Below are 24,671 nucleotides of genomic sequence, written 5' to 3'. Positions count from 1 at the left end.
GAACAACAGAAAAAATACCTTCCTCCTCTGATTTCAGACATGCCAAAATATCTACCTGTCCTAAATTTCTACCACAAAATTCATTTTGAATATTAAGGATAAATATACAGAGGACAATGTCTTTGTTAGGTCCCTCTCTTTTTAAAATAAGAGATTTTATTTATTTATTTATTTCAGAGAGAGAGAGAGAGAGAGAGAGAGAGAGAGAGAGAGATAGAGATAGAGATAGATAGCAGGGGGAGGAGAAGAGGAAGAGGGAGAGAGAGAATCCCAAGCCTACTCTGTGCTCAACCTGGAGCCCAATGTAGACCTTGATCCCAGGACCCTGAGATCATGACCTACGCCGAAATCAGGAGTTGGATGCTCACCCGACTGAGCCACCTGGGTGCCCCTGTTAAAATGTCCTTCTCTTAAAATGGAAGTTTACTGAGAAGGGGAGAAGGGCCTTCGATGGAGAACTTGTATCTGTGAGAGATAAATGACTTTAAGGATGCACATTAGAGGAAGGAAAGTTTTGGTAGAGGAGGGAGAGTATTAGCTAAAAGCTCAGTGCTGTCTTTATTGTGTACGTGTTGAGGGGAGGGTAAGTCCAAAGGGGGGTTGATATTAATGAGGATTATACCGAGGAACCTAATTTTGTGGTAAGGGAACTATCTGGGAGTTGAGTCAGGGATATTAATCTCTTATATATTTTTTTTCCCAGGTGGGTTCTGTATAAACATAGGCTGATACTGGTCTGTTACAGAATGTGCCCTAGCTGATTCTGGCCCAATTACCTAGAATGAACTGAACTGCAGTTAAACTTTACTCAAAACCTATTTATTGCACAACAAATAGTACTGCAACTTTGTGGGTTGGCCAGGGTTGAGGGAGAATATTGAGCAGGAAGAGATCTGGAAAGGATTTTCAGGTGCTGGGCTTTGATCTCTTCAGTTTTATGGGTTCTCTGTAGGTTCATGGGGCCATTGTCATTGGATCCTCACTACAATAATTCTTTCAAGCATGTCCAAGCAATGGGAGAAAATCCTCTTGCCCATCACTGCTGCTGAAATAAAACTGGAATTTTACAAATATTCTTTGTCTAGGAACAACACAGAAAAGTACAGAAACGAATGATCCTAATTTTAACACAACTGATCCAAATAGGAATAGCCTGCATAGTTATTGGTTCACGTCTATTTGTCTCCCCTTAATCTTGCTTCCATACTCAGTTTGTATACCTTTGGTGACTTACTTTAAGAGTAAGTATACTGGGGGGTTCAGAGCTCTGAAGCCAGACCACTGGGACTACATCCAAACTCCACTGTTTATTTACTAGCTGTGTGACCTTGGGCATGTTCTGTGCTTCTGTTTCCTTACTGGCAAACAGGAGATAAATAGGACTATCTATATCTTACAGACTGTTGTGAGAATTAAATATATTAATAATATAAAGTGCTTAATACAGTGCTCAACAAATGTTTAAGTTATTATTATTACTCTTAAGGAACTGAAAGTTAATGAGACACTTTCTGTTGGCAAATAAGCTCTCACACTTCTATAGAGATACGTCAGCACACCAGGTCAGATCCCAACTTCTGAAGCCCACACTCAGTAAGTTTCTTCTTTTTGACTTGAAAGCAGAGTATTTTTCCTCACAGAGGTGGCCATTATAACTGTACCCATACTCATACTCTTTTCCCCTAACATCATAGAACACTCCAAAAATTTTTTTCTTCCCACCCTAAATCCTTTCCTCAACACATGGAAGAGAGAAAATACACAACTTATATTTATTTGGTACTTTGGGCTTTAGAGAATGTTTTCATATATATGAAACCACTTGATCATCTAGGAGATAAGTAAGGTAGGAACTCTTATCCCTTCTTAACACAGCTTAGGGAAATTAAGCATTTGTTCAGGATCACACAGTTATAAACCTGTAGGACTGGGACCTGAACCTGCTTATTCACTGTACTTTCCTTACATAGTGTTCCTTCCAGTGGAAAGCTGATGTGGACAATCTGCCCCTGCATGTTGGGGCTTGTTACCACTTTGTTTCCCACTTTAGAATCTTCATAGAGCCCTAGCTAATCAAATCCACCTTGATTTTTCTCCTTTAGATCCCTTCAGTGGTTGATCATTCTATCTATTTTCCTTATCTTGTCTCTTCTGGATAATCCTAGAGGTGGAGCTGGGCACAAATTGGGTGGCTGCCATGGCAGTGAACACTGAAAGAAGACTTTCCTGTTTTCCTTGTTTGGGCTAGTTAAGGCTTCTCTCCTAATTATAATGATGTCACGCACAGTTCTTTCATGGCTGCTTGGCCTACCAGAGCAAAAGATGGTGGTGGAGGCCTAGCTTGTCTCCTATCCCTTAGTACTTCAAGGCATCAACCAACTATTAATATTCATTGAAAATCCACTTATGTTGAATATTATATGGCCAATAACCACATTTAATATTCAAAGTCCAAAGGATTTCTTGTCAAGAACTTTATTTGGATTTTTGGAGTACTAGGCCATAACACATGAAATGCGTGGTTCTGTCTCTCAGCAAGTTTTCATTATTACTGTGCTGTGCCTGATTCTTACCTATCTGCTTCCTGCTAATGTATACAGCAAAGAAGGAAGAAACATAGAGGGAAGTTCTGAAGTGGAGGTATGGAAAGTGGCAAAAACCTCTGCTTGGACGCTAGTGGTTTCTGACCTGGATTGCAAAAGGCAAGTCAGCTAGAAAGTAACCTAAAGGTGCTAATGGAAAACCAGACAGGAGAAAATAAACTTATTTTGTATTTTTCAAAATCTGTACATTTATAGTATACATTGAAAGTGTTGCCAGGGCTAACAGAGGCAGAGCAGGAGAATTTTCCTACACACAGGTGTGTGAAAACTTAAAAGAAGAGATTTTCGGGGCGCCTGGGTGGCTCAGTGGGTTAAAGCCTCTGCTTTCGGCTCAGGTCATGATCCCTCTGCTCAGCAGGGAGCCTGCTTCCCCCCCTCTCTCTGCCTGCCTCTCTGCCTACTTGTGATCTCTCTCTCTGTCAAATAAATAAATAAAATCTTAAAAAAATAAAAAAATAAAAAAAGAAGAGATTTTCTAAATGCCTACCCAGTGCAGCAAGCCAGCAGAAAGAAAATGTTATCACCTTTCTGAAATGCTTTATCTCAGAGAAACTCCTATAATAACAGAGATGAATGAAGACAGCTTCTACCAATATATGTTGCCTTTTTTTTTAAGAGGAAAAAAGCTAAGGCTGTTAGTAGCCTTGCTGATCAACTAATATTATGAGCACATCAAAGGATTCTGCTGTTAAAATTGTGCATTTTCCTTTTCCAAAGCACACTGTCATTTCTGACAGAGACAGCTTACCCATTCCTGTAGCTATGAATCTCAAAAGTACATTCACATTTTTTGGCTGAATAAAACACCTCTATTTTTTAAACAATAAATTAAAATATGACTTTGCCAATTTTTATATAATTCTGGGAAAGTTTCTGGTAGTGGACAAAAGAAAACCCTAAGGTTTCAAGCGGGTATGGAGAGCAGCCTGGCATTTAGTTCCTATGCTCATATTTTCTTAAAGTGTGATCCTCAGATTCTATGTCTCAGAATAATCTGGATGTTTGTTAAAATGTAGATTCCTGGCCCTATATCCAATCTACAAATCTCCAGGTTAAGTTTGTGAGGTGAGACCTGGGTATTTGCATGTTTAACCAGCTCTTTGATTGTTGAATTGGGAAACCACTGATTAGAGAACAGCACAAAGTTCTTTTTACCTAGAGAGGGTTCTAATAGAAGGAAGTTTTCTTTGTAAACGTCTTCCATTCGGTTAGTTGATTAGATAGAAAGCTGTCTGTCACCCTAAATTCTGGAAGGCACTGAGTCTACTAGGCCAGGTATAATTGAGTGTGTCTAAAGGACAAATGTAACACATTCATGGTAGTTGGGGACTACAGTAAGCCTCTAGCTCAGACAGCTAGCTCCCTATTTCTTCCTTTCCTCAGGGTACTGGGAAATACCAATGTGATATTGTTCATTAACCATTTAACCATTGCCCTTATATTTATTAATAGTCCTACATATGTTTTGACAGCTAAAATGCTTATGTCTTCAGAAATGACTCTTTTTAATGAATTTAATGAAAAGAGATTCAGGAAGTATGGTAGGTTAGTAGGAGGAGTTTTTGTATTGGGGCCTTTTGATTCCCCTATATTTTAGGGTCATAAAATAACATTAGGCAAGTTACTTGTTTCATTTATGTTAAGACAATTCCTAACATAAATGAATCAGCCCAGCTCTGATGTTGGAAAACTAAGAAAGAATTGAAAAAAAAATTTACAGAAGATCTATGAATGCTTTCTATAGAATAAATAATAATAATCATAATGACAATAATAATAAAAAGTCTGCTAACAAAGTGTCTGGCATCTTGAATTGTGACTGTGGGCAAGTTAGGTAACTTGAGTCGCAAATCTTTTTTATTTTTGTTTTTAAGTTTTTATTTAAGTAATCTCCACACCCAACATGGCGCTCGAACTCATGATCCTAAGATCAAGAGTTGCATGCTCTTCCTTTTTTTTTTAAAGGTGACATTAATTTTTTTAAAGATTTTATTTATTTATTTGACAGACAGAGATCACAAGTAGGCAGAGAGGCAGGCGGGGTGGGTGGGGAAGCAGGCTCCCTGCTGAGCATAGAGCCCGATGTGAGGCTCCATCCCAGGACCCTGAGACCATGACCTGAGCCAAAGGCAGGGGCTTTAACCTACTGAGCTACCCAGGTGCCCCAAGAGTTGCATGCTCTTCAAACTGAGCCAGCCAGGAGCCCTTATTTTTGAGTCTTAATTTTCCTCATCTGTAAACTGTGAATCTTATTGCACAAAGCAGTTGAGAGGATTAAGCAGGTAATAGATGACAAATCCCTAATAATGAGTAAGGACTCAATTCAGGTTTGCTTTTACAGTGATTATTATATGAAACAGAATGATGTCAACTGCAGGCACTATTGTAATTAGCATGATTTTGAGGAAAAATAGGAGCCAGTCAAGGAAACAGAGGAGGAAGAGCCAACAAAAGCCTAGAAAAGAAAATGTTTCAGGAAGGAGAGTATCAAATGCTGCTGAGAGGTCAAATTAGGTAGACAGGAGAATGAACAGTGGATGACTGGGTGGGTGAGATGGAGGACAGTGGTGACTCTGGTAACAAGTGGCATGGTGGGAACCAAGGCTTGACTGGAATGAATTTAGCAGAGACTGTGGAGATGAGAAGGTGTAGAGAATAAAAATAGGCAACTCTAGAATTTCTTTTGCTGCAAAGGAAAGCAGAGAGCCACTGGAAATAGGTAGAAGGGGACTTACGGTCATGGCAGAGATTTCTTCTTAAGACAGATGATTATACAGCAAAGAAATAGTAGTGACAGAAAAACTAGTGTAGAGAGATGATTGCTGGAAATTGCTGGAACTCATCATAAACTCATCTTCCACAAAGATGGCAAGCATGATAGACCATGTGGTAGCCTGGTGAATTTGATTATGGAAAGATGAGGTGATTCATTCTCTCTCTCTCTCTCTCTCTCTCTCTCTCTCCCCTCTCCTCTTTTTCTTTTTTTTTGAGAGGGAGAGAGTGGGAAGGGGCAGAGGAAGAGGGAATCTTAAGCAGACTGCAGCTCAGCCTGGAACCCAATGCAGGGCTTGATCTCAAGATCCTGAGATCATGATCTGAGCTGAAATCAAGATATGGATGCTTAACCAAATGAGCCACTCAGGCGTGCCAAGGTGGTTCTCTCTTGACTGCTTTGTTAAACTACCTTTAGGAAGACCCATTAAAAATTAATTTGGTTTACAACAGGTTTTTTTAAGGTATTTAATTTGATTTATTTTTTAAAGATTATTTATTTGAAAGTGAGAGAGACAGAGAGCATGGCTGAGTGGAGTACGGTGAGAACTTATAAAATCATTAGACATCCTACATTTGTATAAATATATTTAATTGGCTAGCCTTTAACTAATACTAAAGACTAGTAACCCTGAAGAAATGAGACCCTAGAGATTTAAAGATGGCTGCAGATAGTTCAGAAAAAAATGAGGAAAATATGTTCTGAGTCAAACATTTGGCTTGCAAACAAACTTTTGGAATACAATCAACTTTTAAGCTTGTGATTGCCTGTATCACATTAGAACCAAGGGAAAAACTTGCTAATTTCATGCAGGCTGGTGAGCTGAATGAATTACTATAAGTGATTCTACATTTGGCTTCTTGTTAATCTAAGTAGATTAGTTCATGTAATCAGAATGAAGCTCAATACTACATGTCTTACTGTGGTTTATGTATTCATACAGGCAATACTGCACAATGTGTTAAGGTGTAGGAAAACATAGAACAAGGAGCCTACAATTTCTGTTGAAATTTCAAATATAGATATTCCATTTTAGAAGGAAATCTGCTTCTAGGAAATTGCTAAGGGGACTTATAGTCAGATAAGATTCAGGAATACTGGGTTGGTGAACTATGGACTATTTTCTTCTGAGTGCCTAGCAAAAAAACTTCCCCCAGGAAGTTAATATTTGATAAATAAATAAATAAATAAATAAGCAAGCACATGAATAGAAGCCAAAAATAATTGCAAATTATTCTGAAATTAATTGGCTTCAAATGACTTTTTTTTTAAAAAAAAGTATTTTATGTATTTCTCTCAGAGAGAGCGAGTTAGTACGAGTGGGGAAGAGGGGCGGAGGAAGAAGTAGAAGTAGACTCCCTGCTGAACAGAAAGCCCAACGTGGGGCTCTTTCCCAGGCCCCAGGATCATGACCTGAGCCAAAGGCAGATGCTCAACTGACTGAGCCATCCAGGTGTCCCGGCTTCAAATGACTTTTTGTCATTTCCTCAAATTGAATATATCCTCAAAGTACAACTGTGTGCCATCACTGAGGAATTCAAAAGAATGTGCATGAGTCTTGGGAGGCAAACCCCAAAGGCGAATTCCCAACATATTTTGCCAAATGACAGCATGTTTGGAATAGGTGTGATCTCCCAAGTCAGTATTCTGAAGAGGCTGCTCCTTGCTTTGATGTGTATGTTTTGGTGGGCTTGTTAAAAAAAAACAGCATTACTTCTGGAGTTAAATATTGTATAGATTTCTCTAGCTCTAAATATTTAGCAGTGACATTTAGGATACAGATTAGCAACGTTCTGTCATCTTAGAAGTTCAAAAATAACACTCAAAATTGATTTTTCTAATTTCAGAAGTTGAAGTTAGGTGTTCCTAGAAAGTAAAGCAACTTTCTACTATGCTCAAACAAATGCCTTGAGAAGAATCAGCCTCTTTGGGATGCCATGACCAATTCCAAATGTGACTTTTCTAAAGGGAAGTACTCATTTGTATGTGTTTCTTCTGAAGCAATTTGCTTAGCAAAGAACTCAGCCTCACACATGTATAGTCTTATTTGATAATGCCATCTCCCCCTTGGGAGATCCATGAAGTCTTACAAATTCTTGAAGGAATGGATGACAATAAGGTATATTTTACCTCTACATTCCCACATTCTAGTAAACTGAAGTAGGGAGAAATTCATTTGCAAGTTTAACTCAGACTACTGATACTATATCAGTATCAGTTTACCAGGTAGATGGCACTTAAATAACAAAATAATATTTAAAAACTTTCTCAGTGTATTTCCCACATTATGTGATTTAAGTGATCAATGAAGTATAAAGTAGGAATCCTTCTGGTTAATTTAAGTACATAACCCATTTACAGGATTTAAATATTTGCACAACTTACACGAACATGCCCTCTGGGGTCACTCGTCCAGCTTGAATTAAATAGCCTCCAAATTGAAAACCCACTGCATATGTGAAATATACAAAAGCATGGCTGAATGCGTAACAGATTCCAAAGATCTGTGCTTTCTTCAAGGTATTTCTGAAATGCACAAAATTTACTAAGTAATGAGGCACAAGGTATAGCAAGTTCATTTAAATAAATGTAGAGTAATGAATACAGAAGACCATACATTTTATCATTTAAGGGATATACATTCCTCTAAGAATAAAAGAGAAATGAGTGTTTTAAAATGAGAATTATTATAGAGAAAACAGATAATATAATGATTCTCTTTATAGTTCTATACTCTATAGTTCATTGCAACAAAATTTCCTCTGTCTACGAATGGACAAGGTCTGTGAATGAACAGCTAATTAAAGAGTTGAAGAGATTTGGTTTTGAAGTATTTAGAAATATTGTCTATTGTAACATTTCACTAGCACAATAAGTAGTGGAAATTAAAGGGTGGTACCAACCACAGGCATGAATGTAAAAGAATACAAAGCTATCTCTCTGATAAAGTAATGCAAATAGTATCACTAAGTAAATGTGATAAGGAGGACTGGTTTAAAATTAAAGGGAGTGATCACATTTGTTATATGATACATTTCATCTTAAAATGTGAACCATTTTAGCTATTCAATATAAAGGGCTAAGCAATCTTATTTTCTTTCTTGAATATGTTATATCCTCAATTTGGTTTCAGGAAAATAATAAAAATGTGCATAGTTAGTAGTAGTTCATACTGCTAACTATAGTTAGTAGCAACATGGGAGGACTAAAATATTCTACCTGTGCTTGTTCTCAATTGCTTTTTCTAGTCTCCTCTTGATGAAGTCATATGAGAAATGATGATATACCATTATTAGGAAAGATTCCAGAGCAAATAAATTGGCAGGCAAGCCACTGTTGTCATCCAGGAAGACTGCCTTTACAGGGACAGCTAAAGTTAGTTAATGAAGTCAGTATGAATTCTACAATCACCTGTGTTGGATCTGAAGTGTCTCCTCATATGCTTGCTCAAAGGTTTTTTCTCTTGTTAATGACACTATAGTACGAATATTTTCCACGGCTTCAGTTGCTATCTTATAAAATAGGACAGTAAAATAAAGACATAAAATTAGTAATGGTTAAACTCTGGTTGTGAATTCCAGTCATTTATACTGCGGGCATATTAAGTATAGCATTAAGTCAATAAATTTTCTTAGCTTCTTTTTTTCTTTCCCAAAAACAAGAGAGGAAAATAACATTTTAGGATAATAGGCTCAAGAAAATTTTATTTTGAGAAAATTTAGTCCACAGATCTAAATTGAGTCCCCTTGGAATCTTCACTGAATTTCTATTTAAACTGGTTCTGTAGGCAGAGAAATCAAACATTAGCATTATGTTCATATGTAATTATATGCAAAGAAAGTATGAGATAATTCAAGAAGACAGTAGACAGAATCAAATAAATAATTGCACAAAAATACAAATAGCAACCAAAAAACCTCAGGAACACTGCAGTAAAGTAATATGGGTAAGGCTATTAAATGTTATATAAGTTACAGCCATTTCTCATTTTGATATCTGTGAACTTAAAAAGATATTTAATTTAGGGGCACCTGGGTGGCTCAGTGGGTTAAAGCCTCTGCCTTTGGCTCAGATCTGGGATCGAGCCCCACATCAGGCTCTCTGCTTGGCAGGGAGCCTGCTTCCCCCTCTCTATTTGCCTGTCTCTCTGCCTACTTGTGATCTCTGTCTGTCAAATAAATAAATAAAATCTTTAAAAAAAAGATATTTAATTTAAATATAATTAATGCCTTTCTTTCTTTCTTCCTCCCCTCCTTTCTCTCTCTCTCTCTCTCCTTCCTTCCTTCCTTCTTCTTCTTTTCTTTCTTTCTGAGACAGAGAGAGAACACTCACAAGCAGAGGGAAGGGCAAAGGGAGAGGGAGAGAGAGCAGATTCAAGCAGACTCCCTACTGAGTGTGGAGCCTGACTTGGGCCTCAATCCTGGGACCCTAAGATCATGAGCTGAGCTGAAATCAAGAGTTGGCCGCTTAACCAACTGAGCCACCCAGGTGCCCCAATGCTTTTCCATATTTCTATAATTTTTGAAAAGAAGGAAGAATTACATGAGAAATGGAGGAGACTTTTGGCTTAGAATAACTCGTTGGACATGAGAGCACATGTTGACTTGAAAGAGAAATTTCCTGCTTTCACATTCTATTTCCACAGTGGCAGAGTAGACTGTGGGACAGAGGAAGGCCTAGGTGGTCACCCACCGTTAGTTAGAGAATAACTTGGGTTACAGGAGAGAACCAGATTTCTGGATGGTGTGCAGGGCACTGGAATTCTGCTCTCAATTTTGACTCTGAGTTGTTCTAAATTCTCATTAATTTTAGAGTAAGCTCAAAGTAACCACCATTTGTAACATACACTGTAGTATACAAGAAAAATGGGTAAAAATGCTGAAACCCTGAGGGAGAAAATGAGCAAAAAAATCTTTGTGATCATTTTTCACAATGGAGAAAGGACTAATATCATTATACAATCTAGAAAATAGTCCTTTGTAAAAAACCAAAAAACTAATACAGTTATTTTAAATATGAAAAATAAAACAGTTGATGATTTGTCCAAATCTATACATGCAACTGAAGAAGGACCGATATGTTTTATTGGTCCCTATTCTAAGTTTTGGTGTTTGGTAAGTAGATTAAAAGCTACTGAGAAAGAGACAGATTGTTTGATTACAGTTACTGACTGTATAGTCTGGGGTTATTCAAATAATCTAAAAAGGAAAAACTGAAGGACACATATAAAGGTTAAAGCCCATGATATAAAAATTAAGATGAGTAAAATACAATTAATCATAGCCCCATTAATTTGAAGGTTGTGATAATTTGCACCACAGGGAGGGCCAAACAACTTTTCACTGTCTCTGAGGCAAATATATGCTATACAGTTCAGTCTGTAGTGCCCAAGCAGACATTCCAAGGGTCCTTATCTAGTCCAAGGAAGGTGGAAAGGTCCAAGGGTAACACAAACCAGATTTCAATGAGTCACGTGCTTGGCATTCCAATTCATGTCTAACTGTGATAGTCACTGGATATAGACCAAAACTAGTATTAAAATCATTTTCAGACTCAGAGGGTGTTCACCCAAGTGATAAAAGTCTTTGAAACTATATCATGAGAGGAACAGCTTAAAGACCTGTGGATGGATGACTAAGAAAAGACTTGGCATTTACATGATACAGTTTCCTAAAGGCTGCTATGAGAAGGGGCTTTGGACCTCTACTGAGATGAAAGCCAAGAATGGTAGGATAGAAGGCCCCCAACAAACAGACAAACAAACACCAAAACCAAAAATTGCCTACCATCCAAAGGCTATTCAAGGGTAGGCAGCCTGAGAAAGTAATGTACTGCTTGCCACTGGAGGAAAAGGTTGGGTAGAAGATGGGACTGTCATACAAAGGATTCCTTTTTTGGATAACTGGTTGGATCAAATGACATTTCTTTCAATTCTTAGATGTTATGAAACTACAATGCTAATGTCCCCTAAACCTCAAATATAATGATTATTTTTATAAATATGATTGTTCCTGAGAGACATTTTCCCAGTAATTAAAATGTTCATCTTGATCAGTATAAAGATGGTCCTTGTTTCTAAAATCTTATTTTAGGCACTATCAGGAACAGAAAATTACCTTATATTCAGTAACTCTTATTTCCTCTACATTTTGAGAAATAAAAATAACTAAAATTGTTTAAGAAAATTTAATTATTCAACAACCAGAGAATGTGGAATCATGATGTTAGCAATTTCCTCCTGATAATGGCAATATGGCTGGCATTATTGAGTGCATACTATCTTCTAGACACTATTCTAAATGTCTTGCATATAATAATGCTAAGTGTTTTGTGTAATACTTAGAAAAATCTGCAAGTGGTATTATTATTATTCCCACCTTACAGAGGAAGAAATTGAAGTCCAGAAAGGTTGACACAACTTGCTCATATCACACATTCGTTAGCGATAGAATGTAAAATGTAATTTCGCCAATTTGACTCTAGAGCCTACACTCTAAATCACAAATCCTGTTATACTATAGCCTATTTATACCCCATCCTAAATTAGTCTAGATGCATTTCAATTCATATACACCTCTTTACAGGCACCTAAGAAAAAAGTTAGCATACTGTAAAAATGGCAACTCTTTGTTTTCCTCTTAAAATGTTATGATGGTAAAAAGTCTTTATTTTACCTTCCCAGCATGCTTAAGTTCTTGCTTATCCTTTTTGGCAAATCCAGTCATAGCTATGGTTTCAATCATTCCTGTCAGAGCAAGTACTGGAGCAATACTCAAAATCAAGAGTGTCATCTCCCATCCATATATGAAGGAAATGATAACTGACAGTCCCATGTTAGTTGCATTTTGTGTTAAGACACCAACTCTTGAACCTGTTGCCTATAACAAGACATATTTTGGGAAAAAAGTCAATTAATTTTAAATTTACAAGTATTCCTATTATAGTTTCTTACAAAACAAGGCAGGCTTTCTTTTTTAGGATTTATACTTACATTTTTACTTTGAACTTGTACTTAGAAATTAAATAATACCCATACTTAAAAAACTGTCCTCTACTAAGAAGTCATTATGCTTTTTCTATCTTATTTATTTTTTGAAAGATTATTTATTTGACACAGAGAGAGCGAGCACAGGAAGGGGGAGTGGCAAAGGGATAAGCAAGCTCCCTGCTGAGCAGGGAGCCCGATGCAATGTGGGGCTTGATCCCAGGACTCTGTGATCATAACCTTAGTTGAAGGCAGATGCTTAATGGACTGAGCCACCCAGGTGCCCTGCTTTGTCTGTCTATGTTGGATATTGTTCTTTGACATATCCCTATCATTCTCTGAATATGTTCTTACTTTCTGACACAAAAAGATTCTCCGGGCTCTACTGCTGTAATCTATCATTTCTCCAAGGAGTCCTGGTTCCTTTTGGTGGATAATGTTATTTAAAAGTCAATATATGGTGTTAGTTGTGCTCATTATTAACAGCATATCAGTGGAAAAAAACTGGGGAATGTGTGTGTGTGTGTGTGTGTGTGTGCAGATGCAGACGCAAACTGAAATCTATATTTCTCTATTTATATGAATCATGAATTCACTTCGATACCTCCAATTCCAATCCAGCACCATGAAGTTATTATCAGCTTTCTTCCTTCTCATATTTGTTATCCCCTTCTGCAACAGTGAGAAACTTGGCTCCCATTTTCTTTGATTTATTTATGTGATCAAACTCTCTATATGTAACCAATTTGATATCATGGCCCCTGCTTCTCCCCTGCATGGATACCCTTCTCCCTCTGCTCTGGCTTGGCTTTCCCACACCAGGCCGCTACCACACATGGATGTGCAACCCACCATATGTGGGCTCCAAAACCCAACATTCCTCTTTCTTCTACACTGATGGAGGGGCCGGCAGTCTTAGTCACTATACCATAGTACTGCTGAATCGAATGATTTATACTATTCATTAAGGTGTATACTTTGGATATCATTACTTTGTATTCCATTTTCTGCATTTTATTTGGTTTCACTAAGCAAAGATTTAAAGCATCATTATCAAGATTTATCAAAAAGGAGTTGGAAACATGGAATAAGGTAAAAAATTTTGAAAAAAATCCCAAATAAGTAGAAATATCTTTATAACTATTTTATGAGAACTATATGTCTTATGAATCAACTTTCAGTGGGACACATGATGAGTAATAAACTGAAATGTTAAATTCCTTTGGTGCTCAGATGAAAAAATGAGACTCCATTTACCTAGAAAAATAGCTATCATCAACAATGTCAATTCACATTTTAAAAGATTTATTTTGTTATGATCATGAAAATATGACCATTGGAAAGGATTAGATAATGTTGAAATTTACATCCTTCCAGACATTCAGATTAGGACTATTGTGTGTATGTAGCTTTGTATCCTGCTTTAATCCTTTTACATTACACTGCAAGCTTTTTCCTGGTGATTAAGGAGTCTTCAAAAAATACTTAGAATGCTTCCAATTTTTCACTATTAAAAATAAAGATGTAATGAGCATCTTTGTGCAAAATCTTTATGCTCATCTTTTAATTCCTAATGTTAAATACCTAGACTAAAGTAATATGTTAAAGGGTATATACTCTTACATGCCTGATAGATATTATCAAATTGCTTCTCTAGAAGACTGTATCAGATTTCACTAAAGTACCCTCAAATTAGTATCATCATTAAAATAACAACAGTAGGGCAGCTGGGTGGCTCAGTCTGTTCAGTATCTGCCTTTGGTGTAGGTCATGATCCTGGGGTCCTGGGATCAAGTCTTGCCTATCAGGCTTCCTGCTCAACAGGGAGTCTGCTTCTCCCTCTATCCTTCCCCTTCTGCTTGTGATCTCTCTCACATACTCTCTCTCAAATAAATAAGTAAAATTAAAAAAAAAAAAAACCACAACAATAAAAAGTCCTGTGTCCCCCAAGGCTCTGCCTTATTCTTAAAATATTTTTTCTAGCTTCAGCTTCAAGATTCATTTGGTAATCTGCTATTTCCCTATTTCTCACTATTAAAGAAAATTCCAAAAAAAGTAAAAACAAGCAGTAAGAGCAAAACCCAACAAACCATTAAATAATGACAACTAAGACAGGTAAACTATTTTCAGTGTCTAAGGGTATTATAAACTAATTCTAAGACCTGTGAGGCTGAAATAGGATTGTCATTTGCTACTTAATGCTGACTTACACTCTTGACTCTTGAGAGTTGAAGGGTGATGCTGAATAAAAACAATATTGTATGTTATGGGATGAATTGTGTCTCTCCCTAACCCCAAATTCATATGTTGTGGTCCTGACTCCCAGCTCCTCAGAATGTCACTATATTTGGAAATGAGGTCTTTAAAGATGTAATTAAGTTAAAATGAGGTCTCTGGTGTGAGCCCTACTCCAATGTAACTTATGCCTTTAGGAGGAGGAAATTTGAAGACAGACATGTGCTCACGCATGGGAAAGACCATATGAGGACACAGCTAGAAGATAGCTGTTTATTTTATTATTATTATTATTTTAATTTTTATTTATTTATTTGACAGAGAGAGATATCAAAAGTAGGCAGAGAGAGAGGAGGAAGCAGGTTCCCTGCTGAGCAGAGAGCCCAATGCGGGGCTTGATCCCAGGACCCTGAGATCATGACCTGAGCCGAAGGCAGAGGCTTTAACCCACTGAGCCACCCAGGCGCCCCTATTATTATTATTTTTAAAGATTTTATTTATTTATTTGACAGAGGCAACAAGAGAGGAAATATAAGCGGGGGAGTGGGAGAGGGAGAAGTAGGCTTCCCGCTAAGCAGGGAGCCCGATGCGGGGCTTGATCCCAGGACCCTGGGATTATGACCTGAGCTGAAGGCAGATGCTACACAGACTGAGCCACCCAGGTGCCCTAAAGATAGCTATTTGTAAGTCATGCATAGAGGGCCCCAAATGAAACCAATCTTGCTGACACCTTGATCTCGGGATTCTCATAATCAGAACCGTGAGGAAATAAATTACTGTTGTGTAAGCCATCCAGTCTGTGATACTTTATTATGGCAGCCCTAGCAAATGAATATACTTACTTGTTCCTCTCCTCCCACCCCCTGCCTTTTGGTGATGGCAGTAGGATAAGAAGAATCTAAATATATTTTTCCTGTTCTAGGAAGAATTAACAGAAAATAATAAACATCTGGCCTTGAAAAATACTACAAGAACTAAAGGAAAACAGAAAATAGTCTTAAAGACCTAGAGGGTAATGTACCTCTGGAAAGAATTTAGGACTGGAATCACAGGAAATTTTTTTTTTTTAAAGATTTTATTTATTTGGGGCACCTGGGTGTCTCAGTGGGTTAAGCCTCTGCCTTCGGCTCAGGTCATGATCTCAGGGTTCTGGGATTGAGCCCCACATTGGGCTCTCTGCTCAGCAGGGAGCCTGCTTCCTCCCCCCTCTCTCTCTGTGCCTGCCTCTCTGCCTACTTGTGACCTCTCTCTGTCAAATAAATGAATAAAATCTTTAAAAAAAAAAGATTTTATTTATTTGACAGAATGAAAGAGAGAGAGAGAGAGAGACAGAGCGCATAAGCAGGAGGAACAGTAGGCGGGGGAGAGGGAGAAATAGGTTCCCTATTGAGTAAGGAGCCTGATGTGGGGCTTGATCCCAGGACCCTGGGCTCATGACCTGAGCCAAAGGCAGCTGTTTAATCAACTGAGCCACCCAGGTGTCCTGGAATCACAGGAATTTTAAACTTCCTTAGATTCTTTAGCAACATGCACAAAGATACAAGTTTTTCTTGGAAATTAAGAGCAGAAAGTCATGATTAAATAATTATTTAGATAACAATTTATGGATTATTATGGATTATTATGGAGAGGAACTATGTCTTTTGCAATTTGCTAAATGCAAATAATAGAACTTTTTAAAAAAAGATTTTATTTATTTTATATAAAGAGAGAATGAGGTGGTGGGAGGGCAGAGTGAGATGGAGAGAGTATTAAGCAGACTCCCTGCTAAGCGTGGAGCCCCATGCTGGGCTCAGTTCTCACAACACTGAAATCTCGACCTGAGCTGAAACCAAGAGTCAGCCACTTAACCAACTGAGACACCTAAGCACTCCGAGCATAAAAATTTTATAAGAAAATTATAGTGTACAAAGAGGAATGGCTAGTATAAAAAAATAAATGGAAGAGAACTCAGAATGCAATTGTAGAAATAAAATAAAATTCCATATGATAAGATTCCTGCTTCTGGGGTAACAAGAAATGGATTTATCCTCCTACATGAAATAAGGGCAGAGATGGGAAACAAACAAGGTGAGCCCAGTGACTGCTCCAGTTTGGCCCTTGAAAGAGCTCCCAGGCTGGAGTGTAGGGTGAGCAAACTGAGAGAGAGCCCAACAGACACCCTAAATTGAGTAGACAAAACAGAATCTGGGCCAGCTAAGGAAGCTAGAGTTTGTAGCACAGAACACCCGAGAAGAGAGATGCACACAGAAAGAGAAATCTGGAGATCTGCAGAGGGTCCTCCTTGAATATTCAGTTGAGAGTGCTTGTGTGGGCGGGGAATAGTGCTCAGTCACACCAGTCAGACTGGAAAACCTCATGCCCTCATGCCCTCAGGGCATTGGGTAGAGTATGTAAGGGTCTTTCCTCAGTCGTAGACTCTAGTCCTGCCTAACAAACCGTAAAATTAAGACCCAAATGACTGAACTGTTCCCAGGTAACTTAACTGAATCCCAGAACAAAACAAAACATTTACAGAAATGTAAAACTATCTAGCACCCAAAAATGTTATATTCGCAATGTGTGACATCTCGTCAAAATTTACTAGATACATAAAAAAGCAAAACAGGACCCATAATGGCATAAAAATCAATCAATTGAAACTGACCCAGAACTGACACAAATGTTCAACTTAGTAAATGACAATAAAAGTTATCAATGGATAACATATTTTCAAAAAGTTAAGAGATAAGGAACATATAGAAAAGACCCACATCAAAATTTTACAAATGCAAATTTCAGTGTCCATAAAGTTTTACTGGACCATAGTCTCACCCCTTCTTTACGTATTATGAGTGGCTGTCTTAGAATTGTAATGATAGAGTTGAGTAGTTGCTAGAGTTAAGGTTGCAATATAAAGACAGATCACCGGGGTGCCTGGGTGGCTCAGTGGGTTAAAGCCTCTGCCTTCGGCTCGGGTCATAATCCCAGGGTCCTGGGATCAAGCCCTGCATTGGGCTCTCTGCTTGGCAGGGAGCCTGCTTCCTCCTCTCTCTCTGCCTGCCTTCCTCCTCTCTCTCTGCCTGCCTCTCAGCCTACTTGTGTCTGTCAAATAAATAAATAAAATCTTAAAAAAAAAAAAACCTAACCTAACCCTACCCAACCCTAACTCTAACCCTAACCCATGTGTCACTGTCCTCACTTTGTATTGCTGCTCAATATGCTACAAATCTGTGATGCAATTATAATTTGACAGCATTTAGTGCCACATGAATTGCTGTATTGTGACATTTTATCTTAGTTTTAAAAATGACCATTGTATATCCATCATCTAAAAATAAGAAAGGAAGAGAAAAGGAGACCTTGAATGTCCTGCTGTTAAGGCATAGTAGACAGTGGATTATTTTTTCTCATCAGATGCCACAGTGTTGTGTTTATTATGACTATATAGTACTACCAAATATACAAAATAGGTCAATATTTCCATACTAAGCACTTATCACAATATTCTTAATCCACAGGAAAGCAACATTCAGAAAACTTAGAAAATTTAAAATGGAATATCTCATTTAGTGGAATTTCTTCATAAAACTAAAAAGTGAAGATAAGTTGAAACCAAAGTAAGTTTCTGAGTGGCTCATTCATTAGCTAAGCAAAGAAAATCATTTATGAACAGTGAGTTTATTAAATCATGTTTAATTGGAGCAGTGGAAGAAATGTGTTCAGCGAGCATAAACCTATATCAGACAATTAGCCCTTAGGTGAGAACAGTTGCTCAAAAAGTTGACAAGACTGCAGCAACACTGGTAGTCAATCAAAATCAGATATACTTTTTTGAATAGATTTCCCTGGCTCTTGATGGATTGATGTATGTTACTGATACTGCTCAATTGTTGGTTTTGAGGAGCCAATGCTGAATTTGAAGTAATTAAAAAATTGGCTGCTGTAAATGGTCTGTGTGGATCAACTATAGGTGATAATATTTTCTAAGAAGTTAAATGAAAAGGAAGTCAGTATAACCAGAAGTGGAATCTGCTAAGATATATTACAACTAATGGTGATAAAAATAACTGTGGAGTAGAAAAAAAGGCTTACTTGGACAAATCTACAAAGTTTGTGAAAATGTAAAATGTTTAGAACCTCAATTTAATCCTGTATTACTTACCAGCAAGTATTTTGTGGAAAATAATTTATCACACATTATTGGACTAGTATGGTCAATGATGAAGTTCATTTGGTCCTATAGACTTAACCATCGTTGTTTCTATTTTTGTCAAAATTGGAAGCTGAATATCTTGACTTGTCTTACCACACAATAGTCTGAGGGTGTGTTTAGTAGTGATAGTTTCACTGAAACATCCTGAGTTCAGGGCTGAAACTAAAATTTTCCTTTACAAATAGAATCACCTTTAACCACTAGGGCTCTGGACATTACCTTTTGCTATAGACTTGATAATGTTTCTTAATGAATTCAACCTAAAATGGTAAGGCAAAACAGCAATTACATGCCAACCTTATAATGTGGTAGAGTCATTTTGATGATGACTAACATTGTTTGAATCACAAGTAATATCAAACTGTTTTATACACCTCCTATGTCAAAAAGTTAAATCGGGAAATGAGGTCACCACTGTCTGGGCAATGATATTCTAGCTCTGGCTAGAATCCAATCAATTTATCTGGCTTTTGGAATTAAATGAAATTTTTATGATTTCTTGGGACAATATAATTATAGTTCTGATGAGAAGAGTTCTTGGAACTAACATTGTATCTGCCAGTGGTATATCAAATGTACATCATAGCATGAATAACACAATTTCTTGTGGGCAAAAATGAGGTAACACTTGTGGGTGATGAAAAAGGGTTGCTAAAATATACAGAACTAATACCTTATAGTTTTATGGAACCTAGTTTTCCAAAGAATCTAAAATGGCTTTGTATCCTTAATAACACTATGTATTACATAGAAAATAGTCTGTTGACAGATGTATGGCAATAAGCCATTACTTTGGGCTGAAATAATATCAGTTAAATCAGTTGTATTCAATCAAGTACTTCAAGACTCATGTTGTTCTATGACTTTATTTCACTAACATGTTTTACTCATAATTCTCAAAGTACCTGAGTTTCTAAAAATGGCTAAATGTGTATATATTTTTTAGTCATTAGTAAAGGTTTTAAAGTAATATTTACTATTATTAAGGAGGTAATTTATGAACATTTACCCTAATACATTTGATAAAATAAAATTTAACTGAAATTGCATGATGAAAAACTGAGATGGAATATGTCTTAAGTTGAAAAGATAGGAAATATGACCCTGAGTTATTATTTCCTAATTCATCTCTAGTGTGTTTTTGTGAGAAAATAAATAATGGACAAATAGGATTGGTAAATATCTCTTCCTTCAGTAGAAAGAATATTCATTCAAGTTAGATATGAATCTGTCTTTATATTGCAAAGCAAGTGTTTATGTGAATTACATGCCAGTAAACATAGTCTCATTCATGGAAAATTTCTTTGCTTGTCCTGCTTTTTAAATCTGACAGCTTTAAAATCTCCCATTAGTATTTCAACCATTTAATCTTTCGCTATTACTTTTCATTCAATGAAAATGATTTGACTTGCCCAGAAATTATTATGAGACCAACATTTACAAATTCCAACAAGAAACTTTCCCCTGACCAAATGGTATTAGCCAGATGCTTGTAAGTAATCAGTCTGACAAATATTTTCATTCATTTTTCTCAATGAGAGACAACACTATTTGTTAAAAACTGAATGTAAGGAGAGTGAGGTTGGTCTTTCAGTTCTAATTTGTTTTTTTTGGCTGAAGTAAATACTTGATAAAAGGGAAGATGTCATACAAGTCTAACATTGCTGCTAATAGGAATGCCTATGTCCCTGGAATTTTAAAAAACTTGAATGATAGGTAGAAAGAGAAAAATATCAGCAAAGAAAATATTAGCAAAGAAAAAGTAGCACTACACCAAAAACTTATATGCTGGCTAACTGAACATAATAAAAAAAAAAGTGGCAAATTTTGTGGAATGGAGATTCAACTGGAATTATAGGGATTATTTCTCCATAAGGGAGTGAACCCTGTCATTCCTAAACCCAGAAATTGTCATTCAGACAATTCTATTGTGCTATGGAAGATTAATGCTATGCTCATTACTTGACTATTATGTGAAATTTTATCCATCATTTTTTCCCAGTTATGCCAGTAAAATTGATCTTCTCAGCCCTATTTTAAAATTGAAATTCTGTCTAATAAATTTAGAACCTTGCCTTCCAAATAATGAAAAGGAGTTTCAGGAAGAAATAAAGATGAAGATCTCCTCTTGAGCTTTTTCTACATCGTAAAATTAGTTTTGCAAGCCATTATGGATGCTTGTGAATATTCACAAATGTAACCAACTTCGTCTATTCTCTGGTAAGACAAATCTATCTTTAGAAGGAAAAACTACACCTTCCTTGGGGCGCGTGGGTGGCTCAGTGGGTTAAAGCCTCTGTCTTCAGCTCAGGTCATGATCCCAGAGTCTTGGGATCGAGCCCTGCATCCGGCTCTCTGCTCAGCCGGGAGCCTGCTTCTTCCTCTCTCTCTGCCTACTTGTGATCTCTGTCTGTCAAATAAATAAAAAATCTTTAAAAAAAAACTACACTTTCCCCTCTTATTAATACTTCTAAATTTTGTGTATGTTTTCATTTTGCTACCTTTTCATGTCTTACTATTCAGTTCTGAGCTCTTTAGCTCATTCTTGGTATCTTCTTTGGTCCTCTGTTTATCCTATTATATGTGCTAAATCTTTTTTCCCCCTTCTTATTATTTTTTATGTGAGCATATAGTTGACATACAAGGTTACATTAGTTTCAGGGGTACAATGTGGAGATGCAATAAAATTTTTGTTGTTGTTGTTAAAAACATCCAGAACTGAAAGCCTTCCTTATATCTTTCATTGAGAGCTGCCAGTTAGCCTTGAGACTTACCTGCTCTCCTTAAGGATGTGGGTCATCTTAGTATAGCTTACAAATATGCACAGATATCTGTGTGTTGCACACATACACACTACATGCATACACCACTTAAGAATAAAAGCAAAAAGCTCCCCCAAGAAGCAATATACATACTCCTTGGATTTGTGCTATGTCTATGTTTAATACTGTTGTCAAGGCTCCTGTGCTGTTTTCCTTATCATCAAACCAGGAAATATCCTAGAGAAAAAGGAGAATTAACATGTGGTTATCAAAAGAAACAAAGCAAAACAAAAAAAATATGGTTATCAAAAAGGTTCTTTTCTGACTTGTGATTCTGTTGTAATAAGTCAGAAGGCATTTACCAGCCCCCACACCCCCACATATTTAGTTCTTATAAATACCATGAATCAAATGACTTTTGTTTCTTACTTCATAAAGATTTGTAATTAGATACAAAATGAAGAATGTAAGCCCAATAGCTTGGAACCATTACAAATGCTATAATATTGTACAATAATCAACATCAGAAATGGTCATTTTGAACCATTTGTAATTTGTAATTTTTACTCCACAAGTAATTTGTGAAGAGCAGACTATTTAAAAAGTTAATGCACAAAACAATTTAGAAATATTTCTAAACAAAACCAAATATTGTTAAAATGTCTATATTATCCAAAGTAATCTATACATTTAATGCAATCCCTATCAAAATACCACCAGCATTTTTCATAGACCTGGAACAAACAATCCTAAAATTTGTATGGAACTACAAAAGATTCCAAGTAGCCAAAGCAACCTTGAAAAATAAAAGCAAAGCTGGCGGCATCACCATTCTGGACTTCAAGCTGTATTATGGGACAATATAGTACTGGCATCAAGACAATATATTACTGGCACAGAAATGGACATACAGATCAGTGAGACAGAACAGAAAAACCCAGAAATGGACCCACAACTGTGTCAACTAATAATCTTCGACAAAGCAGAAAGAATATCCAATGGAAAAAAGTCTCTTCAACAAATGGTGTTAGAAAAACTGGACAGTGTCATGCAGAAGAATGAAACTGGAACACTTTATTACTCCATACACAAAAATAAATTCAAAATGGATGGAAGACCTAAATGTGAGACCAAAACCATCAAAATCTTAGAGAAGAATAAAGGCAGCAACCTCTTTGACACTGACTGTAGCAATTTCTTACCAGACATATCTCTGGAGACAAGGAAAACAAAAGCAAAAATGAATGATTGGGACTTCATCAAGATAAAAAGTTCTGCACAGTGAAGGAAAAAACAAAACTAAAAGACAACTTATGGAATGAGAGAAGATATTTGCAAATAACATATCTGATAAAGGGTTAGTATCCAAAATCTATAAAGGATTGATCAAACTCAACACCCTCAAAATAAATAATCCAGTCAAGAAATGGGGAGAAGACATAAAGAGACATTTTTTCCAAAGAAGACATACAGATGGCTAGCAAACACACAAAAAGATGCTCAACATCACTCATCATCAGGGAAATACAAATCAAAACCATGATGAGATGCCACCTCACACCTGTTGGAATGGCCAAAATTAACAACACAGGAGACAGCAGATATTGGTGAGGATGCAGAAGAAGGGGATACACACACACACACACACACACACACACACACACACACACACACACCGGAATATTACTAAGCCATCAAAAAGATGAAATCTTGGCATTTGCAATGATGGGGATGGAGCTATGGTGTATTATGCTAAGTGAAGTTAAAAGAAAGACAAATACCACATAATTACACTTATATGTGAAGTTTAAGAAACAAAACATATAAACATAGGGGGAGGGGAAAAAAAGAGAGAAGGAAGCAAACCATAGGAGACTCTTAAATATACAGAACAAACTGAGTTGATGGAGACCTAGGGATGGGCTAAATGGGTGATGGGTATTGGGGAGGGCACTTGCGATCTGCACTGGGAGTTGTAAGTGAGGAATCATAAATTCTACACTGGAAACCCATTTTACCAACATGTTAACTAACAGAAATTTAAATAAAAACTTGAAATTAAAAAAAAATATTTTCAAACCTTTCTGTCTAAACTGATTAATGATAAAAAGTCTATCTCCTCTTGAGGACCCACATAGGCAAGATTTCCTCTGACACTTCATATTACTTCCTAGATCTTATAAGCACTGGGCATTGTGAGAGGCTAAAGAGGCAAAGAGGCCAACGTAAAACCCCTGTAGCCAAGAAGCATGCGATCTGAAGGAGGTAGGTAAAAAATATAAGCAATAAAAGCATAATGTTGTAGCCAATTTCATTTTCAACAGCAAATAGAGACAGCACTTCTTAGCCTCAGGAATTCTGATTTCCTTTTATTAGCTATTGAATGTTTCCTCCCACTCACTCAAACCACTTCTCTCTCTTGTGGATTAAAATCATGTGGAGCCTGTCTCTGGAAAATGACTTATTTTTAGTAAATGAAGAGCAAAAGAATTGTTGGCTTACAACTCAGCCAGGGCCCTGACACTCAGGTTACATGTTTCTGCCAACTAAGTAAACAGAAGCATAACAGAGAGAGGGCTGTGTGTGCATTAATCACACGGTTGTGTGAGAATAATTCTCCCATGGAGGAATATGGCAAGAGCAAGGGTGGGTACGACCCCAGTATGATAGCACTACTCTGTAAGCTCCTGCATTGGGAAGGTGTTCCAAAGAGTTGAAGATCCAAGATACCCAAACGGCATCCTATAGAGATTACAATTTGCACTACTAACCACCATTTTGAAAACACACCCCCACTCAAGAGCCTAACATACTATGAATACACATCAGCAATGATAATAACTATAGCATTCTTGAACTGGAAGACATTACCTGTTTTTGGTTTTTTTTTGTATACTCAAAAAAATTAAGATAAACTTCATATTTTCTAATTATTTCTATTTTTCAACATGGCATGGAACACAAAGAAATTTTGGAACAATATAAAGAAAAAATCTAGAAAGAATAATTTATTATGGAATATTACATTCTTGATTCTAAAGTAACTTGTATAATACACGAGGCATAGGATATATATGTGATGAGTCTTAGTCATTATCTGATGTTCAATCAGCAAGAG

At 36.8% G+C, this 24,671-nt stretch overlaps 1 protein-coding gene across 1 annotated transcript in view; it reads right to left on the bottom strand.

Annotated features, from left to right (window-relative positions):
- Positions 1 to 24,671, bottom strand: part of ABCB5 (ATP binding cassette subfamily B member 5) — a gene marked incomplete at both ends in the record, with an annotated part of 117,638 nt that overhangs the window by 17,344 nt on the left and 75,623 nt on the right. The window contains 4 exons of the mRNA XM_080818679.1: positions 7,762 to 7,902; positions 8,788 to 8,888; positions 12,051 to 12,254; positions 21,707 to 21,790. Coding sequence (XP_080674805.1) covers positions 7,762 to 7,902; positions 8,788 to 8,888; positions 12,051 to 12,254; positions 21,707 to 21,790 — 530 coding nt within the window. The remainder of the gene's footprint in view (positions 1 to 7,761; positions 7,903 to 8,787; positions 8,889 to 12,050; positions 12,255 to 21,706; positions 21,791 to 24,671) is intronic.

Source organism: Martes martes (genome assembly GCF_963455335.1).
Source record: "Martes martes genome assembly, chromosome: 11".
NCBI classification, from domain to species: domain Eukaryota; kingdom Metazoa; phylum Chordata; class Mammalia; order Carnivora; family Mustelidae; genus Martes; species Martes martes.
This window is presented reverse-complemented; position numbering and strand designations above follow the sequence as displayed.